The sequence below is a fragment of the Apus apus genome, chromosome 5 (assembly GCF_020740795.1).
Source record: "Apus apus isolate bApuApu2 chromosome 5, bApuApu2.pri.cur, whole genome shotgun sequence".
Lineage (NCBI taxonomy): Eukaryota > Metazoa > Chordata > Aves > Apodiformes > Apodidae > Apus > Apus apus.
Genome location: NC_067286.1, coordinates 58,434,204 through 58,457,299, shown reverse-complemented (window position 1 = coordinate 58,457,299; position 23,096 = coordinate 58,434,204). Strand labels below are relative to the sequence as shown.

The window sequence follows — 23,096 nt, the reverse complement described above, 5'->3', positions numbered from 1 at the left end:
TGATGGAGGAGAAAGAGGCTGGAAGCGAAAGGTCAAGAGTCTCCTTCTGTAAATAGGTAAATTTGTGTGAATGCCCTGGAGGATAAGGTCTGTGTGCCTATAAAAGGGCCACATGAAGAGGACATGGTATTTGGAAGAAGAGAGAAGGAAAACAAATGTGGGGAATGTGTACAAGGAAAAAGAAACATAAACAAGAAGCATGGGAAGTAGCTCAGCAGTGAAAAAAGGGAGACTGTGGGGAAGAAAGAGAAGTAGTGGTGGAGAGAGCAGCACTGCATATTGAAGTTTGGGAGTTTATTGTAGACAAGTATTTGTCTCATGCCATTCCTGTCTTCCAACTCAAGGCACTGGCATTACTTTTTTTATAGCTTATAAGCAGCTCTTGTATCCTTCACGTTTTTCCTGTAGTGATGTGGAGACTATGGTTTTAAGGACTTATACTGCTTTTTCCCTCCCACCCAAAATTATGCAGGACAGATGGCAAGCAAGCAAGAGCTCATTTTGGGATGCCTTCTTCCTATGAAAAAAATACCACAAGGGAAAGAGAGAAGTGCACCATACTGAGGCTTTTTCTGAATGAATGAATGAATGAATGAATGAATGAATGAATTGCACAGTAGTTTAAGTTCCTTTAAGGACTTTTCCCCTTTAGTTGAAGTCCTGAGATGCAGTTGTTGACTGATCTTTTTCTGATGGATAGTGTGTTAATTGCTTGATACTGCATGCCTAGTAACCCATCATGTGTTAATCTGAAAAATAATTCCAGCACCCATGAAGACAGATAAGCACTGTGGTGATAGGTGGGTGTGTACAAGTCAAAATGTAACTGGAGCACATTCTAGCATGCTTGTGGTGGCTTTATCTGTCTGGCACAAGATACGGTTGCAGGGGCTTCCCTGTGTGCTCACACCATGATCCTCTAGCAAGTCCCCATGTGCATTAATATATGTGTTTTGGTGAAGCGTTGCTTGTGGAAACAGTAAAACAGGATTTTCAAAACAAGGTATTTTGTGGAGTTACTGCAAGTGTGAGTGTGGGCCCTGCTTTACACAGTAAATATTTTAAGGAAATATGGATAGGGGTGGTTTATGCTGGTGTAATCCTCTGTGTTCCAAAACAGATGCTTCTGTTGTGAATATTTTTTTTTTGCTTGACTTAAACTGAGTGATGCAAGCTAATCTGAAAAGATGTATTTGTGCTGCAACAACAGTGTCTTCGTGCTTGTCTATTATGCTTGTATGACACTGATTTTAGTCCTTGGGAATGGGCAGAGAAATCATTCTCCTGTGTAAGGTAGACAGAGTCAGTGTTGTGCTGGCTGAAGAATGTCTGATGATGTGTATATGTCTTTTAAGTCAAACATTGCTGAAAGCAATATTTTCTGGTAAGCTATGGCTTTTGGTGATTTCTGGTTTTGTAAGCAGGTTTCTATCAAAGTTACCTGTTTTAAAGACCTTTTCTTGTCATCTTTGTCAGCTCTTTAGCTCTGTGGCTCTGAGGGATCCCCTGTATATTAAATGTCTGGGGTTCAGGCTCCTCAAACTGCAGTCTGGTGTTCATGGGCAGTCCTAATGTTTGGAGCATTTGCAGTGTCAGAGGTGCCTGGGCTGCTGTTTTGGAGACACTGGCTCTAGGTCAATGGAGCTGAGTGGGTTGGAGACTGTTGTCTAGGTTCTCTGTTGCAGAGTTGAATGGGGCTCTTGGTGTCTGAGGTTCGGAGCTCCTTTTTGTGCAGTTAGATTCCCCACACCCTTTCAAGATCCATGAGGGCTTCTGTTTGTGTGCTAAAATATGTTGAATAGTTATAGATGCCTTTATTAAAAATCTATCATCATCATAAAGAAGCAAAAGAGGATGGGAAGCACTGAGATACTGTTACTGACTTCTCTTTAGTACATCTAGCAAAACCTTTTAGCTTGCCAAGCTGTGTGTTAAGGATTCAGAATCTTGTGTTTGTGTGTGGAAGGAGGAAGAGTCCTATATTTTTCCCTATTAGTACAAAGTGACCAGTCTAGTTCATGCCAAGTCCTTGTTAGTAAGTCCAGCAACTTCCCTATAAAACATGGGAAATCCCTTCTATTCTCTCAGGGCTGGAGGACTGTTTGAGGCCACAGTTAATTTTTCCCAGGCAGTATTTACACTCAGCTGTCAATGTGCCCAGTGTAGGAAGCCACAGCTTCAACACTGGTGGCTTTCACAGAAGTTTGGTATAACCAGTGCTTTCTGATGCAGGTGTGTGAGTCTCTTTCTTTCCATTGTTTTGACAGTCTTAGCAACTGAACGTGGTGTGCTAAGAAAGTGTAGGCTTGTGTTTGGGTAGGAGTGAGAGGTTTTGCTTTGCTAGTGCACTGAGGTTTGGGGTAGTGCAGGCTAGTAAGTCTGTTAGGTAAAAGTGTAGAAGCAGTGACGTACAAAATAGATGGCTGTACATCTTAAATAGGGGGAAGAGTGCTTTTTTGGCAAAGTGACGTGGCTTGCACATCTTTTGGGGCTTTCTAAAGAAGTCAGTAAGTGGACAAAGCAAATTGTTGGATTTGCAAAGGGAGGTCAGCAAGATCCTTCACCAGAAGCTTTTAAAGAAACTGAGCTGTCATGGATGAGGAAAAGTCCTTATAGAGCAGAGTAACTACTCAATTTATTAGGAACTTAGAGTAGAAATAAGTCTTCTGAAGGTGGTGCTAGTGAAGTCCCATAGAATCTGGGCTGATGATCTGGAAAACAGGTGAATGGTGAATTAATGGGGTTTGCTGGCAACACTAGATTTTATTTGGGGTAGTAAAGACTGTAGAAGGCCCTGTTGTTCTTAGTAGCTGGGGAGTAGGATAGCAGATGAGATCAAGAGTTGCAGTGAAAGTTAGGATTGTGCCTTCCTTCCACATGTGGGATGGCAGCATCTGGACTGGCTAGTATAACTTGGAAAGGACATCTCTAGGTCTTAATGGATAGCTTTGTAAAAACATTTAGCTCAGTGTTCATTTGCAGCACACACACACAAAAAAAGAGTGGGGAGGGGTATGTTAGAAGTTATCAGGAAAAGACTATGTCAGCCTATACATACACTGTTAAATATCCACAGCACTATCTGTAGCTTCAATACTGTGTGCAGTTCTGATGTGTTTTGTCCTTTTCTGTCCCCTTCTCAATAAAATCTCCAGTAGAACTAGAAAAGATACTGAAGAGGAAAATGGGGTGATTAAGAGGCGGGCTTCTTGAAGAGCTTCTCAGAATAACTGAATAGACTCAGCCTCTTCAGACTGGAAAAAGATGATTGAATGGGGACATAACAGAGGTCTGTAAATAGACAGCAATAGTAATATAGCAAGGAGGAATGATTGTTCAGTGTCACATAATGCAAAAACTAGGGAGCATTAAGAAGCCCAGCAGCTAGCTTGTTTCAAAGGTAGCAAGTAGGAGGTTCAGAAGCATTAGGAGGTTTGGTTTTGTTTCTGTTTTTTTAGAAAAAAATCCCACAATTTAATTGTGACTCTTAAATTATGGGTGTTAAGAAGTTTACATTAAAAAATGATTGTACAAACAATAAAAAAGTGTAATGGCCATTAAAAATACTCTATTTGTGGCTCAGGAAATCTTTGACCTCTAGACTCAGGGAGGTTATATGAGAGAAGTATGGTGACAGACTTTCATCCATGATTTGTGTTTGCTTGTACATTAATGGACTTCACTGTTCAAAGGTAGGTTACAGATCTAGATAGTCCTTCCATCTGACTTGGTGCAGCTGTTCTTTTGAGTCTTCAGAGGAAGAGCATGTTCTTTGTGTTCTACAAAGATGCTTTTGAGGGTTTTGATCATTCTTTTAAAACTGATCCAAGAACTGGAGGGCTGTGGTTTTGCAGCATAAAGTGTAGGTGTCCCCAGGTACTGGGTTTTTTCAGCTTCTGTTTTGGAAAGTGGTGAGCAGAAGTCCTCTGACTTTGACAGTTCTCTAGGTATGTTCACACTTGAAAATACTTAGCTGATTCTTCTGATTTCCTTGTGACAAGTAGGTAGTAGAAATATTTACAATTGTGAGAGTCTGTGATGTCCAGAAATCCAGAATGCAAGGCAAAGGCTTATCTGGAGTAAAGTTTATGAAGTTGCATATGAAGTAATTTGTAGTAAGGACCATGAAATCTTCTTTGATGGTAGCTGGGACGTATAAAAGGAGAGAGCATGCTGATGCTAATACACACAAGAGGGAGCTAGGCTGTCCCCAGCCTGTTAAGATGCCCTTTGGAGATGGGCACGACCTGCCTCAGCATAGTAACACCAGTGCTCTTCATTGCCATGGTCTTCATGGAAACACAGGATATGATTCAGGTTAGCCTAATCCCACAGTTCCTTTTATTGTTGTCTCTCTCATGGAGTCTCCTCTTGAGAAGTACCTGTCACTTGGTAGGTCACAAGCTGGTAAGTTCTTTCACTATTAAAGGGGGTGAAAGAACTTCTTTCATGCCCTAGAAGGGGGCTACTATGTATCTTTCTATTGTATTCTGAAAGTTGTCACAAAGCACAAGCCCCGTGCTGGTCCAGTTAGTTATAGTTCTTGATTCTGTTGCAATCTGTCACAGTCAAGTCCAGCCTCAACACTTAACCCTAGACATGTTACTCTTGAAGCTTGTGAAAGCCATGGGTTTGAGCTTGATTGATTTGCCCCTGGATATGTCATGTACTAGAGGAAGCTGAGTCTAGGTTTGAAGAGTAACTATCCACCTTATAACGGATAAACAATTCAGACTGCCCCAAACTAGCCAAGAGAGGTTGCTCTCTGTGGCTTCTTTTCACATTTGGAGAGCATTTGAATTAAAATGCCTCATTCTGCTAATTGGAATGAAAGCATCTTGCTTTTTTTTTTTTTTCCTTCATACCTGAGTTCTTAACAGACTTTGGTCATAACATTTGAATGCATCCCAGCATGAAGTACATAATGAAATGCAGCCTCCTTAGTCTGAGGCATCAGAGCTGTGGGATGAAGAAGACAAGTTGATGGACCTAGGGGCATTTATCAACTCCGTATAAGACCTACAGGATACTTCATCCTGAAATACAGGTGGTGGGAAGCTTCAGTGGGAGGGTTGTGCAGTTACTGTAGGCTGGTCACCAAAGTGGTCTTGTCCCACAGGACTTAACCTGCCTCTGAGGTCTGAGATGAATTGACATCACTGGTATGACTGTGTGAGGCTGAACTGCGTGACTGTCTTGAAACATGTTGACTTTTGTGGTTGATTGCTTGAAATTTCTATTTGTTTGTTTGGCCTTTGATTAAAAAGTATGTAATAGACAAAATTAAAAATGCATGTTATTGTCTTTAAATGCAATGCTGGCATTTGTTATGTGAGATTTACAATATGAATTAAAGTATTTTAACTTAGTGACTAAGCCAGGAGTTTTTAGGATGGTGACAACTGTAGTCACAGAAATGGGAGGCTGCAAGAGGCATTGACAGCATTAATCCAACTTCAGCACCAAGTCATGGTCATCTAGAGCTCATGGTTCCGTTACAGCATACATTGATAGACGCATAGAATGCCAGGTTGGAAGGGACCTCAAGGATCATCTGGTCCAACCTTTCTAGGTAATACTGTAGTTTATATGAGGTGGCTCAGCACCCTGTCAAGCTGAGACTTAAAACTGTTCAATGTGGGGGAATCTTCTTTATCTTTGCTGCTGATGCCCATGTTGATGCAGTCCAGCATCCTGTTGGCTTTCTTTGCTGCTGCATCATGCTGTTCACTCCTGTTGAGCCTGTTATCCACCAAGACCCCTCATTAAGACATAAAGACTCCCTGTCTCCAAGGATTCAGGAGTTTGCAAGATAATGATTTGAGACTGGTGGGAAGAATGTTGTTTGTGGAAAGTTCTCTCTTAGCTTTTGCTCACAGGGAGAAAGTGAAGTTGTGAACTAGTAGCCCTTCACACAAGAACAAATGTTTGTTAAAACTTCTAGGCTCCACAGCATTTCTAAGTAGGGTTTCAAACAGGTAAAGTTTCTTCCTGCTAACACAATTACTTTGTTGTGAGTAAGTTGTAAGCAACTCACTGATAGTCTTACTCTGCAGGTTCCTTTGACAAATACAGTGTATCTTTCTCTTTGGTAAATTTGTGGTATGCTCGATTTTTCAGGCATATCTATGAAAGCTTACTGAAATATTTTGTATATGCTCCTTTATTCTTAAAAACTTGTTTGCTTTTACATCAAGGAGCCTATGTTGACCTCAAGTGCAGAAATCGACTGGAGTTTGCCTGAATCAAAGTATGTCAGTCTCTTAGGGTTTGTGGAAATGGAAAGTTATGGTCAGCAAACTGGAAAGAAGAGAGGGACTAGGTACAGGGCAGGAAAAAGCTTTCATAACATACAAACTAAGCTTACTATCCATTCTTTACTGTCAGAGTAAGTGTTAGTGTGACAGCTGACAAACTGTTTTTATCAGATTCTGTGCTTTTTGTCTGGTCAGTTATGTACAATCAAGGATCCTTTGGTATTTTTGAATATTACAAAAGTGGAACGAGTCAACATTTTGGTTTTATGTGGTAGTTGTTCATTGCTTACCATATAGGATATATTGATAGACCAGATCCTGACCAAAAAAAAATGTCTTATAGTGCAGACTCAAACAGTCCTGAAGTAGGTTCCTCCCAGTAATACACACACTAAACTTGAAATGAAAATGCTGGATACTGAAAAGTGTCAATGATGAATATCAGCAACATTTCTCTTATTTGTGGTCCAGATTTCTGGAGATGACACTAATTTATGATTAATTTTAAATTATGTAGAGATGCGAGAAGCAAGTATGGATGTGCTGGATTTGCAGTCCTTTTTGGGAAATCCTGAAGAGTATTTACCCCTTTTACTTTGTGTTGGGTTTTCCTATTACAAAACTAATTAATAACCATGTTGTGTTGTGAAGGAAGAGGGGAAACTTACATCTACTTCACAGAAAAAAAAATTATCCTCTCTGTGTGTTTTAGTGAGATGAACTGAATCAATTTTTTGCTTCTCTCCCAAAATCCTCCAGGTGGCAATCTTACATCGGAGTTAAGTGTATAGTGTGTTGGGTTTTTTTCTGGCATTGAGTCTTTTATATGCTGTCCTTGTGATGGCAACAAATGCTTGAAGCCCTGCAGGGTGTACACACTGCTGTCAGTTGTGAAGAGGTAGGATCGTGCATGTAACTTGGACATGGGCTGGTTTCACAGACTAATGCAGCCCTAAACTTGGGTGTGGTGGACACAACAGTATACTTATCTCTTTGGTTGGTAGTTCTGAAAATGATCCCATAGCTATGATGGACTATAAAAAAGTTGATCTAAGTTTATTGAGCAGTACTATTTCAGCAGGCTGTGGTATGTGCACATCTGTTTTTTACTTCTCTGTAAAAATGGCTGAGAAAAGAATTATTTCGGTTACAGATTTCAGTAGTTTTGTGTGTTTAGAAAGCTTCAGTCACATAATTTTGCTATTGTAGACATGAATTGTAATAGGACATTTACCCTTCTTTTTACATTTATAGGCTAACTTAAGTAGGAAGCTTATTAATTTTTTTATATCAGATTATCTAGTGTACCCTGATTATGAAACCATTGGTGTGATGCAGACTGCATTCTTTACCAGACCCAGAATTTATGCTGGTCTCTAAATACATGTGTTTTCAGTTGAAGGTTTTTCTCCTACACTATCCTGAAGAATGGACTGGTGGTTTTGGTTTTTTTTTATTTTGTAGGGGAGGATTGTGATGGGACTGTTCCTATCAAATAGCAGATACACTTCAATTCAAGTTGCAAGCAGCTTCATTGTCTGTCTTCACTTGCGCATTTATGCAGAAGAATCAAAATCCATAACACTGGAACTGAATCTGTTTCTTCTCCAAGTGCTGAATCTGGAACTCAGCATGTCACCAGCTCTTTGAAAAGTGCCCTTTAAGCTGCAGATACCCGAGTGGCTGCACTTTGCCTCCTCTGTATGGAGAGATGTGATAAGTGCTGTTCCTGCTATTTGTCGTCTTTTTGCTGTTGTTGAAGGTCACCACAGACTTCAGGCTTTGCTTGCTCCTTTTGCTGCTTGAGGAACATTTTTGTTGAGAAGCAGAGTGATGTTGCTTCCTTTGTTAGTGAGTTGGTGGGGCAAATGAAAACTGCCAAGGTGCCTGGGTCTGACCTTGCAGAGAGCAGCTGTGTCCCAGACTGTGCTGCAGGGGGCAGACATGGGGATGGCTGCTCTTGGCTGCTTGAGGGACAGGCACTGTACAGTGTTCAGGGCTTGAGTAATGCTGAGTCTGGACCTGTGTAAGCTTGGATCGAGTATTGTCACATTTCCAGGGTTATGATCTTCTGCATCTTCAGTTTTTTTCTTTTGGTGTCTCAAGGCATTATAGCCCTCTGAGAGGACCACAAAAAATTGGTTGGCTGCACTTTTGAGCTACCTCACACATCGCTCCATATCTTCTGTTGTCCAAAATTTCATGTAAATGTCCAAAGCCAACTTGAAGAGGAGATGAGGCTTTGGTTATGCAAAGCTTAAGAATCTCTGTTTCTGAAAATAATCAGGAGATGACAGTGTGCCTTGGGAGGCACCGCCTCATGAAGGAGGTATTTGAGTTGGCCTAGGGAAATGTTGGTGTTAACGTTGAAGATTTGGCAGGTGGTACTTGAAGACACCAAATACTTCTTGAATATATTTTTGTATATCTTGAAGGCTGAATATGAAAAACCAAAAGCCTGTTTAATTCACTTTTGAAGCTGTAGAGGGGAAAATGAAAAAGGTCAAGAAATGTAAAAATTTCAGTTAAGCTGGGATGTTCATTTGCTTGTGCCTAGCAATGGCTGTTCCTTTCCTTTGTACTTTTTAAATTGCTAGCTTTGTAAGGATTTTTGTCTTTAAATGCATTTGATGATTTCACAGTTTTCTTTTTTTAAGAGTTTATCTTTTTATTACCCAGCTGAACAGTTACGCTAATGAGTTTTAGTTTGCATCCTGCTTGTAAAGATTAAAGCTGATGGTTAGATTTCACAGTCAATGGCAACATTATTTTGCAGTTTTGAGAGTGTAAGTGCTCAGCAGACTGGTTTTCTGTCAGTTTTCAAGGCCAGATGCTAATTAGAGATGTACAGTCTTTCCAGTTAAGTCACTGAGAAATGGCCACATCAATTCTGATAGCAGGATTTGTCTTTCAGATAGCTCTGCCAAGTATCTGCTGCAGACTCTATAGCTTGAAAAGCAATGACTTTTATGTACAATATTATGTCTTTATGTCTAATGAAAAAATCTTAAAGAACAAAACCACTGCAATCTCAACTTAGTTTTATTTTGTTGGTATTCTTTCTGGATTTTAGCTTCTGAGCAAGTTAAATTATTTTGCTGATACCAAGCTTTTTGGTAGCAAGAGGGAAGCCTGTAAAAGAGCAATGTAGCTGTTTCCACGATCATAGTCCAGGAGAGTGTTCAGTATCTTGATGCCCTTAAGGATAGAGAGGACTGAAAAGTGGAGCTTTTGTGCACAGGAGGGGGCAGTGGTGCCTTTGAGGCAAATGCTGGGTTTGCCTGCTACCTCCAGCCTGCCCTGCTGTCTATTCCTGCTCTTGCCCTGCAGTTTATGGCCTCCTCTGCTGCACTGATGTGGCGTGTGTGCTTGCCTGCTGCGAATCAGACAAGTGAGGTAGCCTGCTCGGTAAAGCAAAGCATAACACAGCAACTAGGAAGGTAGGAGGCAGAATTTCTAAGTTAGAATGGCTACTGAAGAAAAGGAACGTAAAACTGTTGCCACTGTTGATATATTTTTTTAGCCAGGTAAACCATTCTTATGAAATGTACACCAAAAAAGTTATGCGTGATGGGGCAGTTTGTTAACCTTTCCCTGTTTTGCCTCATTGGTTTGTTTTGGAGCATGTGTGGGAATACGAGACTGTACCTGTAAGAATGGCAAGAAGACCTTGCTGTCTGTAACAGTCTGGAACATATAGAGAATTGGGAGTTTTGTCTCTATAGCCAGTGAGGAGTATTTTTCATTTCTAATTAGGTTGTTGAACTGAAGTACTTAAGGTGTGGGGCATTTGTGTGAAAGCTTCTGATTATTGTTTGTTGAAAGCATCTGTTAATGAAGTGAAGGTGAGGTCAGTTTCTGTTGTGGATAGCACTGGAAACCTAAATTTAAAGATTGTAGGAAAATCAACTGCTCTCAAGTGCCACTTCACTCCTCTGTTATGTTTCTATCCCAAAGTCATTCTAGACAAGCCATTCTAGACATCTACAAGAACTTGAGGAAAGACTCTAGGCATCATAGGCAACAGGATGACTTTTTTCCCCTATTCTGAAGAGCAGACTGTTTGAATTAAGTAGAAGCACAGTTACCAACAAATGACTTGTTTTCAATCCTGTGCAATTTAGCTTTTTGGTCTCACTGGCTGTTAAGCTGATAGATTGGAATACAGTGCTTGAGGTAGCCTGATTGTTTTAAAAGGAGACTATTTCTGTCCTTGGTAGTTTAATTCCCTGTTCTTCAAGACTGATTTGTGAGAGTAGTTCTGTTGACTCCCAGAGGACTCTGCATTCAGGCTGCTCAGCATTGGCAGAGATGTGTAAACCAGCCTCTAGTTTATGCTGATTTACAGCTCAGACTTATCTTAGTCTCCAGCCTTTCAGGGTATAAAAGTAGTAGTTTCAGACTTGCAGTTTTTGTAGCCTAAGTGTCACTGTTTGTGTGCTGAAAGTTATTTTAAAGTGTTATTTCTGTAGTAGCCATCCCAGTCATTATTGAATGTTAAACATGTTTTATGTTCTGTAGTGACAGTAATTAGTTATTAAAATTCTGGATTTAATATTCTTCAGACGAAAATATGAACTAAGCAATTGTTTCGTAATTTATTTTGAGAAATATTTTACAATATTGATTTTCATGTTCTGACTTCAATAGTGGCTGCACCATTTTGGTACTTTCTTTGGAGCTGAGATTGGGAGGGTCTATAGAGCCATGTAATTCTTATGGTAACCCAAGGAAGAAATAAATTGCACAGGATTTGTACTCAGTGTCTTAAGCCCTTCAGGTTCTTTTGTTGCCCTTTTTCATGTAATTTGGGATATCATAAATCATATAGATACTGGAGATATATATAGATGGCACAGTAGGTTTTGTTTTAATATTTTAATTCAGTTATTGCATTTGACGTGTCTGTCTCTTTTTCTTTTCTTTTTTTTTCCCTTCCCTTATAGGTGCAGGCAAAACACCAACTTTAGGAGGAGGATTCCATGCCAATCTGGGAAAGGAGTCACGAGCACAAACTCTACAAAATGGTACTTGCAAGTTTCAGTCTTGATGTGACTGCTTTAATTATTATTATTAATATGGTTGATTACAATTAATTTTTAGTTTTGAATGTGACCTCAAAGCCTTGGCAGGCCACATTATTCAGTAGACCAGGCTGCCTAGTGCTGATTTTACATTGTGCTCTCCTTTGGTTGTTGTACCTGATTTATGAGGTCAAGTAGCTGGCTAACAAAGGGTAATGGCACCTGACAATACTATCATAGCTTAAAAGGGCATTTTCAAGGTTGAAATGCTCATTGCACCTTTTTATCATCTGTGAACTTATTGTGGCTTTTCATTTTACCAATTTTCAGGGTTCTTGAAATGTTTTATCATGTTTATTTTTAAGTGTAATTGTTCAAATGCTTTTTTTAATGCAGTACAAGTGTGACATAATGCATATATTTATGCATACTGCATAGTAATCATTTGCTTAATATGTGACTGTTGAACAGAGAGTAGAAAAATGGGAAAAAGATTTTAGTGTCCAGGGATATTTAAATAAATATTCTCATTACATGCTATACACTTTAATTGAGGTCTACATAATCTACACTCTTTACAGAGAGTGAATAAAATCAACTTTTATTCCATAAACACAATGGTCTTCCATTTTCAGTTGCTGTTACTAATATCAATGGACAGGAGTTGACATTTTTTGGCTAATTAATACCTGTCTCATGACTCTTGAAGATGACAATTGATGGACTGTCATATGAAAGATTCAAAAGCTGACATGTATTTAACCAAGGGACGTAGATGGGTTTTACTGGTCTGGAGCTCATTTGGGGGGATATTTTAGATAAAGGTGTTTTTCTAAATTAAAGTGTTACACTTGCAACTCAGACTGAGAAAATCTCATTTGATATTACACCTGCATAGGTATACAAAGGATAAGACTGATCTGATATTATATTTCTAAAGGTATAGAAGGGTTAAGATTGATTTGTGTTATTGAAATGTAGCCAGATTGCTTTACTCAGCATTATTCAGCTCATTTATATACAGATCGTTTTATATACAGAGTGGTTTATTCAGCTGTTTGTACTGAATAGTATTGAGTCCTGCTTGCTGGGCAGAGTAAAGCTCTCACTGCAAGAGCTAGTTTCAGTGTCAGGTCCAAAGTTACTATCTCATGAATGTTAAGAATGCCTGTATAAAGCAGTGGAGTAAAACTACTAGAATACCTTTTACAGTCAGTGAACTTTGTCTTTGGAGGAAGGTAGTTTAATAAAACTGTAGTTTTGCACAGGCATTTAAAAAAATAATCTTGTTGAGCATAAGGATTGCCCAGTTCCTTGTCTTTTAATTGTAGAAAAGTAAAATGCTGAGGGGAGAAAATGGCTGTCCTGCTTCTTGGAGTGTGTGAATCCTTCAGAAGCCCTTTTGGTTATACTGAAAGGTGATCACAGTTAAAGACAGGGTAGGGTTTTTTCTGAAATCTAAACACTGCTTCTTTCTTGGATAAGTGTTTACTGGAAAATATGTCTGAGCATCTTCCTTCCACACAGCTTTTGTTCATGGGGCCCCCCTAATCATATACGATGATTCTGACTTTTTAAAAGTCTATCAGCATCATATAGAAGAAAAATTTCAACTGCTTTACGTGAAATTGTCTCCCAAACAGTTTTGAAACAGGAAAATAATTTGTCTTTTTACCTGTTCCTTTCTGAGGCTCTTGATGGGTTTTCTTCTCTTTTTTTTTTACTGTGGCTTTTATGTAACAAAAAAGGAGTTGGCCTTTGATTTCTGTAGCCAACCTGCATCTGTCATGCTGCCAGTATGTCTCTGGGAAAGTTCTTTTCAATGAGCAAAGTGGTGTTCTTGCTTAGTCCCATGCATGACAACAGCAGCTGATATTTCAGGTGCAGCAATTGGTGTTTGAAAGGCTTTTCTTTCTGCTGCTATATAATGAGGTACTTGTCTGCTGCATTTAATTGCATTTTAGCTTTACATAGTTTTTAATGGTGAACTGAGCTATGGCAGTGAACTTAAGAAATCTCACCCTGTCTTGTGCCCATCATCATGTTTTGTTGTTTTTTTTGGTGAAATTATGTTAATATCCATTTGTTTTAGACTTGAATGTATAGCGAGGTAAGTAAACTCACTGTATGTATTTTAAAGAAAAAGTCTGGGGTTGTTAATTGAATGAAATTAAAGTGCACTGTTAGTTGGCTGTATTAAAAATGAACGGTTATCCTTGGAGCACTATGCTGTCTGATCAGAAATAAATGCTAAGCTACTTATTTATTTGCTGGTACTACTAAGCTTGCATTTCCAAAGTTCAGTGAGTTGCAAATGAAGGGCTGAAATTAGCTCCTGTCAGTGCTGGCGCAGAACAACTTGCTCACAAGCTTCTGGAGGCTTATTCCTGCAACTCGCTGGTGGCTCTTACGTCAAGCCTGTGTCCTACCTTCAGCAGTGTGAGCACGTGATTTTCTCCCATATGATGCTCTATACGGACTATTGCCAAAGGGAAGAAGCAGACTCTGGAAAGCAGGGATGGGTGGCGGGGCCCAGATTGGTCTGGAAGTTGTCCCCAGTGTATTAGAGAGCAGCTGGGAGCATGAGTCTGTATGTGTGTGGTCTGAGAGCACTGGCAGGGCTCACGCTGTGCCTGGTCTGCTTGCCAGCAACCTGCAGGCTTGACATAACGTGGGGAACAGTCCAGCAGTGGAGCAGGGTCTTGATGTTTTTTACAAAACAACAACCTCCCCCTGCTTTCACTTCCCTCCCCTATGTAGTTTGGGCCAGCTTCTTCCTTGCTTTGATGTCTGTGCTTTCAGGGGAGATGATCTGGGCTTGCTGCCTCTTATTTAATCATGAGTCAGAATCACAGGCTGGTGTGGGTTGGAAGGGACCTTAAAGATCATCTAGTTCCAACCCCCCCTGCATGAGCAGGGACACCTCCCACTAGACCATGTTTCTCAAAGCCCCATCCAACCTGGCCTTGAACACTTCCAGGGAGGGGGCAGGCACAACCTCCCTGGGACACCTGTTCCAGTGGTTCCAGCAGTTAGGGTTGGCAGTTAGGGTTGTATGATGCTGCTGTTTTTAGAGGCTTTTAATAAAAGGATGTTTAGAATTAGATAAAAAACAGTTTTTTGTTAGAATACCTAAGGTAATTTTACAATAATTGTTTTTTCTTTTCTTCCATTCTAAAGGGAAGAAATGCAGCAGTAAAATCTCCCCAAGAACTGCTCAATAGTTGTGGACTCTTCAAAAAAATCATTACTTTGTGCATTGGTGCTTATATATGTGCTAAACAAAGCCAGGGGCAAAACCTGAAGGTTTTATAGTTTCTAGGTTTATGTAAGAGTAGAACTAGTCTCCCTTAGCACATGTGCCTTTGCTGTATGTTTCTTCACTATATATAGTGTGATGGTGCATGGCAGATCAGAGTCTCTGCCTTCTTTTGCTGAACCTGTTTGTGGGTGTTCGTTTGGGAATTGGCTGCTTATAAAAGTCTTCTTTACACTTGCTAAAATATTTACTCAGGAATGACCTAATACTGTTGTATTTGTTCATAATCAGTTTGATTTTACAGCGTGTGGTACCGTGCTAATTGAGCGTGCTAAGCTGCACAGGTTCAACAAGCTCAGGTCCACAAAATAGTTCCTATCTGTTCATACCGAGCTCATTTTTTTGGTAGTAAAAACCTGCACATCTATAAGAAGATGTGAAGAGGTGTTTCAGCTTTTTTTTTTTTTTTTTAAAGGATTTGACAAAATGGCCAAACAGCACTGTTTTTGTGGGAAAGAAGAATTACAGATAAAATACTATCTCAGAGCAGACTCTGACAAAACTGCTTCTGTTGTGTGACCTTCGTCAAATTGTTACAGTATTGCCCACCGTTTAAGGTTGCCTACAGGGCTGCAATGCAGAGTTCTGTTTCTTTAATTCTCATTTTACAGCTCTGTGCTGTGTTACATAATCTCTCTAAATAGCTGGTTTATTCTTGCTTCCTTGCAGGCAATCTGCTCTCACTAAATCCATCTCAGAGTCGTAGCTACAAGGGAGTTGTTCTTGACTTGGAGCTTTGAGACTTTCCATAGTCTTCAGTGGCCAAAAAGAAAAGGGAGAAGGGAAGGAAGGTCAATGGCATGATTATAACTTGAAAGCATCAGTTGCAGGTATTCAAATTTGGTTTAAACTAAGGTTGAAGATTGCAGCTGCATCTGGGTTAATCCAATTTCTGAACTCTTAGGCTGTGTTTTTAATAATTTCTTTAAATGTGTTTTCCCTCAGTTCTCTTAAATAGCAAAACATAGCTAGCAGTATTTTAATGCTAAATGGGAAGGCATTTCTGAAGATGTTCTCTAATGCATTTTTGACTGTTTACATTTTAATATTTGTTTAATTCTTTAACCGTTGCTGTCATGACTAATTTCATAACTGGTTTATTAAAAGTGATTATGGAGGGCTCTGCTTCCTGCCAGAACTATACAGCCTGAAGTAGACCAGGACAATATATTATACACATGAAGAACAGAAGTATCCAAAGAAGAGGACCAGAGAACACTATTTAACAAAACTAAAGCAACAAGAGAGGAGAGGATAGTAGAATCCTAGAATAATTTAGATTGGAAGGGACCTCTGGACATCCAGAAAATGGTGGCTTTAAAGCTGTGTTAATCTGCTCAGGGCCTAGTACAGCTGAGCTTTGGATATCCCTAAGGAAGAATATGATACAGTTTCCATGAACAACCTGTTCTCTAATGCTTGACCACCCTCATTGTGAATAATTTTTTCCTTGTCTCTAGTTAGAACTTAGTTTGATGAAATGTGACCCTTGTGCATCTCTGACAAATCTGTTTCCATCTTTTTTATAACCTCCCACTGAGTAGCTGAAGACACCAATGAGATCTGTCCCTTAGTTTTCTCATCTTAAGACTGAGCAAATTCTGCTCTCAGCCTCATGCCATGTTCTCCAGTCTCCTAATCATCTTAGCAGGTCTCTGCTGGACTTATCTCCAGTATGTCAATGTCTTGTCTGGTGCAGAGGAGTCTAGAGCTGGACAAAGGGGATAATAGTCACTTCACTTGGCAGTCTTAATAATGCAGCTCTAGGATGCATTTAGCCTTCATCACTGCATTTGAGTTCTGCTCAGTCATGGTTATCTTTTTGTCCATGAGGAATATAGGTCCTTTTACCACAAAGCTACCCCCTAGCCAGTCCCCAGCCAGTACTGTTACCTGCACTCCTGTCCCACCTGCACACACACACAACAAAACAAAACAAAACAAAAAAATTGCATTTGCTTTGTTTAACTTTGAAGTTTCTGTCAGCTTACTTCTGCAGCATCTTAAGATTCCTCTGAATATCTGCTCTGCCCATCAGTGTATTGACCACTGTCCCAATGTGATTATATCTGCAGGCTGGTAAAGGGAGCCTTCTGTCCCATTGTCCTTGTTAATGAAGGCATTCAACAGTACTAACCTCAGTATCAATCCCAGTTATAAGTGTGGTGGTTAGGTGCTGACCACTGCCCTTTGGACCTGGCCAGATTTTCACCCAACTCAGAGTTGACCTGTCTGTATCTCCTCAATTTGGCTCCCAGTTTAGAAAGGGAGAGTGGTGAAATGGGATGAGGGAACAGTGGTGGTTGCTGTTTACCTGGATTACCATCACTAAATCTGTGCTGGCAGCTCCCAGTAACTTTCTTACCTTTTGTGTGTCTGGAAATGGTTTCCAGGTAGATTTGCTTGACAGCCTTCCAACAGGCTGAAGGGAGGCTGGCTCAGCTCTTGTGTTCTTACTTCCCCCTCTGGAAGACAAGTCTGATGGTTGCTGCCTCCACAGAGAACCTCCCCTGATTCTACCCCTAATATGCTTCTTTTTCCCAGCTCCCTTAGCATCCCTCCAGTGCATCCCATCAGATCCACTAGACTTGTAACCATCCATCTCCTTACTCCAGTCATGTGAGCTGTCACCCCCTAGTGAATTTGTAGTTCTGCAGCTGTGCATAGCCTTTGAATTCTTCCAGATTGTTTCCCTTGCTGGATGCAGTATTTTAACTTTTCCTCCTGTATCAACTCCTGTCTCAGGCTTTGATTTCAATAATGAAACTTCCAGTCTAGTCTGTCTTCCATTTTCTTGTCCTTCTTGCTTTCATTTCTGTTTGGATAGAAACTAATCCTAGTCCTTCCATATCCACTTTTGATTAGCACCCAGTTGGGTTTCCTCTTACTGTCTTTTAAGATAAACATTGCTTAAAGTTCTCCTTTTCTGGTTTTGTCTGGCATGCTCCTAAATTTCTTTACTCACCAAGGCTTTGAAAGACTTCCTCTTCTAGCCAAGCCATTGCTTCAGTTTTACCCTCTCTGATCTGTCTACTGCCTTTTCTCTTATGAGTTCTTTGTCATCATTAATGACTTCTGTCTCAGTCATTTCCTTCATTCTTCCATTTGAACTGTTAACTTTCTCCATCTCTTCTGGAAGGAGGATAAGGAACATCTTCCCCTTTTCATTTGGGATAATTTTACATGGGTTTTGTGTGTAGATGTGTTTTGTTGTGTTTTTGTTGTTTCAAGTGCAACCTTTTCCTTTGGTAAACTGCTTTATTCTCAACATATTACTTCCATTGAGTTCCATGGCATGACTTGAGCAAGGGTGGGATTCAGCTGGCAAAATTTAGATGTCTGTGTGAGCTCCTCATCCTGAACTCCATTCAAGGTTTCTGCATAGAGGCAGACAGATTTAGGGTGTGATTAATTTAATCTGAAAGGAAGTCAAATGACTCATTCTTGTAAGAGTCTGTTTCTCTTCACTCACTGAAAGGAAGTCTGGATTGACTAAGCTCAGATGCTTGTTTCTCCAGATAAGGGTGATGAATCCTGGGCTTTTGTGTCTGCTTATGTGCATCTATCTCCTTGTTGACACAGACTTAACATGGCCAAAACTGAACTTCTGAATTGCATCCTACTTCTCAGCCCTTTTGCATGTTAACAAGTTCAAGCTTCCTCCCTTTGATCCCACTCACAGCTTTCCCTCCTCCTGTCTTGTACCTCTATCCTCTCCAGCATCTGCTAAAACATGGATGTGTCCTAGCTGTAATACTAACATATCTATGTCTTGCAGAATTGTCTCTTGAATTTCATGACTTCTCCCCTCTGTTCAGAGGATGCTCCAGAGCCAGGAAAGCAGTAAAGTTGTGACCTGGGTTGTTAAATATTTGGTACCTTAACTTTTTAATAAAATATTTTTAAAAGGAATGTTATTTTCACAAACTTTTTTGCCCTTTCACATTTGTGATCACTGTTACTTGTCACATAACAGTTCAACAGGGAACTTCTCTAGTGTTACTAGGCTGTTTTGTTTGTCTTTCAGCTTGCTGGGCCTCTGTGCTTCTGAGGTTTGCTTGAGTGTCAGTAGGTCTGGGCTTTCCTGGTACTCTGATGCAGGCTCTGGTAAGTCACAGAAGCACAAGCCACAGCTCAGATGCTGGAGGCCCTGATGGATGATCTTCAGGATTTCACAATAGCTTGCACACATTTCTCAGAACTTCAGCTTTCAGGCTTTGCAGGCAACTTCAGTAATCAGCAAAGACTTGAAGAGACAGACAAACCACTTAAGAAAAACAAAATAAAAAGCCTCAGAGGTAGAAAACCCACTCTTTAGCCAGTGTAAGTTATTCCAAGAATTTGGATAAAAGCAGCAGAAGAACGTGTTCCCTTGCTTGTTTCCTTGCTACTCTTGGGGACCCGTGGAGTTTGATTCAGAGGCATCTGAGGAAGCTGGGATCATTCTGGTACTGCAGCTTCTCCAGCACATGGAGTATCTCCTCTTTTTAGATGGCTGATGAGACCCTGTGTTCCATGATCTCCAGTTATCTTTTGTTAAAAGACCAGTCAAATTCACCAGCTGATCTGGGACAACCTTTTGGTTATGCATTGTTTAGTTAGTTCCTAAATGGGTTCAGACTTGAAAATTTTTATTGTCTTAAGCCTTGGCCATCTTTGTGTTTTTGTTAGGGAATGGTGAAGTACCTTTCTCAGAGATGCACTGCTTGTTCTTACAGTGGCAGTATTGGGGAGGAGAATCTGTTTACTTTATTGAGATATGTTGCATTTATGATAAAGAGGGTCTGGGATCCTATATCAAGGGTAGAGGATCTGCTGGAGGTAATGTAATGGTAGGATTTTGTCAACAGACTGATGGACATGTTAAAACTTTGAGCACAGCACCTCACTGGGTTGAAATACATCAGTCAAGCTTTGCTGTTCTTCCTGATTCTGTTCCTGTGTTTGCTTAGCCAGAAAAGGGAAAAATAAAAAGGTACTTTTAAAATTCCTCGGACATAGGTGGTCAGTCTGTGTGTGGACTCAGGATGATCTCTGTTGTTGCTTTTTCTTTGAATTTTGAGGATTGTCCTTGAAGTTGAAAAACTAAAGAAAAAAAATCCAAGTCTTAAATGAGTTAATGGATGACTTCTGCTGCCTTAACTCATAAAAAAAAATATTTGTGTGTTCAACAACTTTGAATTGGCCTGTTTGTGATTCTGGAGTTAAAGGCATCTTTCATGATTCCTTTACTCTGTCTTCTTTCCTGTCTCTGTTTTCTTCGTTTATTAGTTGCCTGTAGGCAAGAAAAGTGTTGTGCCAGAGAAGCACAAATCTCTGCTTCATTTTGACAAACAGAAGAAGAAACGCCTTCTAAAATTCTGCACGCTTGTGAAATTTCTTGCTTGGATATTAAAGTTTTGGCCTCTTGTATATTAAAATTTTTCCCTGTTAACTTTGACAATTTCTATGTGACATGGAGTAGGACAATATATGTATCATGTTTGTGGAATTCACTGACAGAGATTTATCTCCTTGTAGCCTTGTGTAGGTAATTTCTCTTGAGAGCAATCCTTTACATAAAGACAGTTTATCTAGTGGGCTAATGTTTTTTAAAACATTCACTTTTTATGGCACCATTCAAAAAGAGATAAATTTGGATACTAATGGGTCTATCTTCCTTCTTGTAGAGTGTGACAGAAAATAGGGAACTGCATCTCTCCTCCCTTCTTCCCCTCTACTAATATCTATACAATTTTGTGCTGGTAATCTGCCTTTTCTACCAAGCTTCTGTATTAAATTAACTATTTTAGCTTTGGAAGGTTGTGAGACAGGCTTAAAATATACGTCAGGTAACGTAGCTTTTGTTTAAGTTCCATGGAGCTGCTGCTCTCTTTCTTGATAATGGAAAATAGGTATACCATTTACATGGTGTAGGACTGTTTTTTAAACCTTCACACATGAGTTTTGAAGTGTGTGTAATTCTACAGCTGCTATGGTTTAAAACCCAAGGGGAAGAATTGGTGTTGCTTTTTAATGCTGTGTTCCCTGATAGCATCAAGTACTGTTTCATGTGTAAAAGTCGTCTTGTTCTGCTCTATGAAGTTTGATTGGAGAGCTGGTAGTGCAATAGTGCAGGAAAGCATTCCCTGTGCCTGGGGGTCTAAAAGGGTGGTCTGCTGATGGAGCTCTTGCAGTTTTCTTGGAAGATGGCTTTTCTTAAATAATGTCCACAGCATTAAACTTCTGGACTCTATAGGGTTAACAAATAACAGAAAAAATTCAGTGCCTGTAAACACTTTTTATAAGGAAGACCATGATTTATTTGTTTGTGTTCTTGCAGACCTATATTTGTGCCAGTTTCACCTGCCCTCTGCAGCTGAACTCGAGTTAGCTGTGATCCCAAGTTGCTTTCATCTCATTGTGGCTGATGATCTTGGAGGAATCAGCACATCTTTTGGTGTGGAACACAGGTGGCATCAGCTCAAGCGTGTCTGTGAAAGGTTGTGCAGGCCCATTGTATTCCTGTTGTAGGGCTGCAAGAACACCTGCCCAGGCACATCTGGTACAGTATCTCACAGGCATCCAGTGGTGGCTGAGGGAGCAGTATCAGAGCAGTGCATGTGATAATGTGTCTCCACAATGTTTTCACCTCGTTCCCTGTGCAAAAGTGCATGTGTAGCTTCGATTGTCCTCGTGGCCTTCCCAGTTGTGTCTGGTGTCCTCTCAGATGAATGAGCACTGCTCTTGCATACAGTATTGAGAGGTTACTTCTTGGCTTCTGCTCAATGCCATTGCTACAGCAGCCTTTCTCAGGCACATACAGTGTGCTGATGGGAGACCCAGATGTAAATGTAGGTATTAGAAATTAATAGAAACTGCAGGGTACCTGATATGAGATGTGTGTGCAGTGGGAGGGTCCTTTGTCCAATAATACAGCCACACTGGCACATGCATCAGTGGACTGACCTATGTCAACCTCCTGCTCAAAAAAAAAAAGCCAAAACAAAAAGCAAACAAACAAAACCCTCAGAAAAACAAACCCTAGCCCCAGCCTGAACCAGAAGAACTCTGCACACACAGACAAGTTGTTTTTAACCTGCATGGCTGTTGTGCTGGGATTTGCTGTGCTCCCAACAAATAGCTGTGTGAGGCCAGAGAGCTGGTGTGCTGTGGTGTGTGGGGAGGAGTGAGGTGTTGTGTGTTCAGGAGCTCATTTGAATGGTGTGGCCATCAGAGTCCTCTGTCTCATAGAGCTGAAGTTCTGGAGTCCAGTTCCACAATAAACATCTCTTAACATCAAAGCCAGTTTGATCCCTGCTTTTGCTATCCCTCAGCTGCCTTTTCCCACTCCCCTCTTCTAAATGTGCTAGGCTTTAGCTTGGGTAATGCATCTGTTTACCAGGCAATGAGAAGATCTGGGTTTCACAAGCACAAAAAAATAAAAGAACCAACTGCTTTTTTTTATTATTTCCCTTCGATCGTTTCATTCCTCCACATACCACCCCAGAGTGGAGGAGGGAATGGATGCCACAGAGATGAGCAGGAGCCTCTGAGCTGGCTTTGCAGTAGAGGCTGAATGAAGGACCACATTGTGACTCTCTTGGGTTTCCAGGTTTTGTTTTGTTTTGTTCTGTTTTTTTCCCAAACGTGTATTTATAACCCACTGTCCTGTTACATCCAGTCCTGCACAGTCAGAGTGAAGGAAGGTGTTTTCTGTTCTTTTGGCTTGACTTAATATGAGTGGGAAGCTTTTTAGAAATGTTCTGTTCATTGACTGCTGCTAGCAGATGGATGCTCTCTGCTTGAAGTGCCTCGGGCCTTTTTATCTTCTGCTTTCTCCCCTTCCTTCTTCCCAGCACACACCCTGCAGTGCGCAGGCTGTGCTAATTTAGTTGCAACTTAAAAAGGAGTGATGAAGAAGAAATGCTCAACTCTAATAGAATTCTTGTCACTCAAGACATCTTTAGGGAGTACTTTTTCAGGATCCTTACGAATTTTTGCAGCAATTTGTATTAGATGTTCTGCAATGATTTGCTGAACAGCAGTAAAGTTCTTAATGCATTAGGACCAAAATGTTTATTCTGTTTACGTATTAATCCATTCAGAATATACAGCATACACGACAGCCAGTTTGCTATTTATTTTTTTCAAGTGATTTTAATAACTGAGGCTAGACTGTAATTCTAAGGTGGCCTTTCATCTGTATGAACGATAAACCAAACTTTCAAACAAACAGGTCATTATCCTAATATGTTAAAACATTTAAAGCAATTTTTGAGTTTTACTAAGCTGGCTGTTGCTATGTCAAGAGCTTTGCCCACTTCCCAGTAGAAGCTGATGCTAGCTCTGAGGAGTTTGATTAATTTATTAACGAAATCACAAAATGTTACCATTTACTGATACAAATCGCATGTATTTTTAACTGAAAAAATTGCAAACTATACACAAACAGGATTAAAATCTGTTCCTCTATGCTGATTACTATGCCTTAGCTTAGTGGATTTCTCAAAAATA

General features: G+C 40.2%; 1 protein-coding gene across 2 annotated transcripts in view; it reads left to right on the top strand.

Moving 5' to 3' along the window:
• The window catches only part of BRF1 (BRF1 RNA polymerase III transcription initiation factor subunit), a 517,924-nt gene that overhangs the window by 1,221 nt on the left and 493,607 nt on the right, over positions 1–23,096 (top strand). For both annotated transcript variants that reach the window (XR_007889705.1, XM_051621438.1), the window contains exon 2: positions 11,204–11,284. Coding sequence is in view for 1 of the 2 variants with exons in the window: in XM_051621438.1 (XP_051477398.1) it covers positions 11,204–11,284 (81 nt within the window). In the remaining variant the exon portion in view is untranslated. The remainder of the gene's footprint in view (positions 1–11,203; positions 11,285–23,096) is intronic.